This window comes from Dromiciops gliroides, chromosome 6, assembly GCF_019393635.1.
Source record: "Dromiciops gliroides isolate mDroGli1 chromosome 6, mDroGli1.pri, whole genome shotgun sequence".
Classification (NCBI taxonomy): Eukaryota; Metazoa; Chordata; class Mammalia; order Microbiotheria; family Microbiotheriidae; genus Dromiciops; species Dromiciops gliroides.
Genome location: NC_057866.1, coordinates 21,906,459 through 21,910,171, shown reverse-complemented (window position 1 = coordinate 21,910,171; position 3,713 = coordinate 21,906,459). Strand labels below are relative to the sequence as shown.

Below are 3,713 nucleotides of genomic sequence, written 5' to 3'. Positions count from 1 at the left end.
AAACAAACAAACAAATAGGAATGGGTTCAGTTTTAGCCAAGGAAATAATATTGCCATAGTGGCTATGCTCAAAAATGTGCATCTCAGTTTTATTAGTTTATCCCTTTTTGGTCAATAGATGAGTAGCATTGATCATGATCAGAATTGCATATCTTTTTATCTAGGTTCTTTTATGTTCTTTCTTTTCTTTCAGTTGCTAGAAATTAATGTTTTCACAATGATGAATTTATTTTTATCAAATAGGAAATAGAAAGAGAAATTTCATTAGAATAAATACAGAAAGCATGAAATACTTGAGAGTCTACAAAAACACATACAGGAACTATATGAATGGAAGCAAATTCACTTTACAGAAATGTAGGCATCTTTAATAATGTGAGAAAAAGTTACTGCTCATAGGTAGATTGGGTCAGCATGATAAACATTGCATTAATATCTAAAATAATATATTTATTCAGTGATTTAATAATCCATGATTGAAAGACCCACAATTCCTGCTATTCCCCTGACCCCATCTTATCTTGGACACAGCTAAAAACATGATTTTCTTTCTTTGGCTCATGTCCACACCCAGAGTTTACTCTTGAAAATGTACAGACAAAGCTCAGGTCCGGGTTTTTGCAGATGGAGCTAAAATGTTTTGCCTCCTCCCTTCCTGATCCAAAGGTACTAAATTTATATTGGGTGGAGAATGTACTTTTGTCATCACCTAGAAAATGAAGAATCCAAATGCAAGATATAAAGGACTCCCAGGTACCCATACATACAAAACATTTAAAGGTATCACAGAAACAGGTAGATCTCTGATGCTTAATACACTGCCCAGGATATAGCACATATTTAGGCAAAAATGTTTATTGCTTGCTTGCTTGATATAATAGTAGGGATTAGAGGATAAGACAATTAGATGCATTCAGTATTGGTTGGGTATTTAGACTGACAAAGTAGTTTATAATGGTTCAATACAATGTGACATTAAGCCTATAGAAGAGTAATCGGAAGATCTGTACTAATCAATGCTTTCTAATCAATGATTTAAATAAAATCATAAATATTTTGTCAAATTTGAAGATATCACAAATATAAGAGTGATCACTTCAAAACTCTATTACATATTTTGGATAGTAAAGGATTGTGGAAGTCTAGAACATTGGGTAAAAGAGAACTAAGATAAAATCCAATAGGGATAAGTTTAAAGTTATTCATTTAGGTACAAAATATAAAGTCATCTTCATAAGAATAAGATAGGAGAGGACAGCAATTATTCTGAAGAAGTTCTGAGACCTTTAGTGGAATATTTAATCATGTCAGCAGTGTGTTATGTAGCAGCCAATAGACCTAATATTATTCTGTTCTATATTAAGATGAACTTAACTTCAAGTAATTGCATGAGATTCCAACTTTGCTCTCATTAGGACTCATTGGATATTGATAAGTGAGATAAAGGATTATTCCTCTCCTATATTAATACCCTATTATTGAATTAGAACTAAGGATTTTCCCCCTTCCTTTTATTCATATAGAAATTAACCCCTGTAGTTTATTCAGTCAGTCTTTGAAGGGCAAGGCTGATAAAGAGATGAAATCTTGGACAGATGCACCCCACTGGGAAAACCCAAATCTGTTCAAAAGATAAAAAAATAGTTTAGGTGAATTGATTGATTCTGGCCCATTGGGTTTTACTCAGACAGGTGTGGGAAAAGAGGATTCTCCCTTTTGTCTAGATTACCCTATAGAGGAAGATATGGGTAAGAGAAATCTCTTTGACCAAGATTGACTGATCAAAATCACTTCCCCCAGACCCTGATTAGGATAAACCCACCTCTTATTTTAATGTTCATTCTTTCATTACTTGTTTACCAATCAGAGTTGATTTCCACTCTAAGGTGCACTCCTTTTTCCAAAGGCTTTTTAAGTATTTAAGGTTCCATAGGTTAAGTCTCTTTGGTCACTGAGAGGAACAAATGAACCCATTTTATTGACTATTTGCTAGTTGTAGTTAATAAACCTGATTATAATTTTAAGTTCATGGGATCTGGGCTAGGGGTACACTCACAAAAAATATTCACCTGGAGAGATTAAAATGGTATTTACTTACATTATTGACCTGGGAATAGGGCATAGGCAAAGGAAGGTTTAAAGTCATAGTGACCTTTTTTTTTTTTTCCATGTAGACAGTGTTACAAAGTTTACAGTGAGAACTCTACCTCACAAGAGATCTAGTACTGATATCTCCACAAGGCAGTGTCCTATGCTTGGCAACTGTGAACACACCATAAAGATACTGTATCATAAAGGAGGGGGAGAATGGAGTTTGAAGAGATTTGATCAGATCTAAAGACATTCTAGGATTCCAGCATGGAAGTGGATTGATAAATCTTTGAATCACTGAAAACTATACTCTCAATTACTGTAAAGTTGCTCAGGCTATAGTTGTCTTGGACACAGTAGCCAATACAGAGAAAATCTTAGTTGAGGAGTTAAAATAATATAATCTATATTGCCTGAAAGAAATTTGATTCAAGCTCGGGGTGTGAATTCCCCCAGCAACAGAATTGACATTCTCCAATATTACTCCCACTGCGAAAGTACTCTGCTTCTATTGTTCTCTAGGTTTCTGGTTTGAATTTTGGATTGAGAGAAAGAAAAAAAGAAAAAAAAAAACTTGTTCAGCCCTTAATAAATGCGGTAGGATCTAGTGATCTGGGTGTCCCTACTGAGGAGAATAAAGGGGCTTACTGTTGGGAAGCACAAAGAAAGAAAAGCAGAAATGTTAAGCAGTATAGGACTGGTTACCTTCGAAAAAGTCATATAAATCATAAATATGGAGCTAGTTAAGTTAAAGATGACAAAGGTGCCAACCAGGAGCAGGATGGTTTTCGTGGCTTGGGCCTCTGGGGAGCTTCTATGGGACAGGCTGGTGACTTGAATATTTTGCATTTTCTGGTGGTGTCTGTAGAGGACAAATATCATGTAACCACTGGTCATGGCCATAAAACTCACAAATGCATTATCATAAACAAATTTCCAGATAAGGAATATTAACGTCTTGGTGGCATAGAGGTCTAAAGCACTAAAACCAATTTGCCAACTCTCTTTAGTGTACGTTGTGTTGCTTGGACCAATGCCATACATGGGCACTACTATATCCATCAACAGATTACAAATCCAGCAGAGAAGACAGCAGGGTAAGACAGAATTTGGAACTCTTGCTTTGAGCCCCACCCATCTGGGACTGCTTGGACTGATGGTGATGGCCTGGAAGGCACTCAGGAGGCAGAAGCTGCAGAGGGACAGGCCTCGGGCCACTCTCTGTAGGTAAGATATGATTTTACTAGCAGTGTAATGCACAAGATATTTTAAGCTCCAAACTTCAAATGTTTTGGGGATTCCCCTGAAAAGAAGGAAAATTATGTTGGTAAAGAGCAAATGGATGAGAACCAGGGTTGTAGGTTTTGTCTTTTGACCCACATTGAGCTTAAAACTGTATAGGAAAATCAGGAAAGCGTTTCCTAGAACCCCAATAATGATTTGATTGATATAGAGAATTCTAAGGACATCATAATGAAAAGTCATTCTTTAGATGCAGAAGAATTGCCCTCGGATCCAAAGTAACCTGGGAGAAACAAGGATATTATGACATTTCATGACTCAAGGTTTCTCAATGGAATTCTATCCTATCCTCTATGCAGAAGGTAAGGTAGGGGGATCTA

The 3,713-nt window shown here is 36.1% G+C and overlaps 1 protein-coding gene across 1 annotated transcript; it reads right to left on the bottom strand.

Moving 5' to 3' along the window:
* Positions 1-2,676: 2,676 nt before the first annotated feature.
* On the bottom strand, positions 2,677-3,576 carry LOC122730657 (vomeronasal type-1 receptor 1-like). The gene has a single exon (XM_043969863.1). The coding sequence runs from the start codon at positions 3,574-3,576 to the stop codon at positions 2,677-2,679; it is 900 nt and encodes a 299-aa protein (XP_043825798.1).
* Positions 3,577-3,713: the final 137 nt, after the last annotated feature.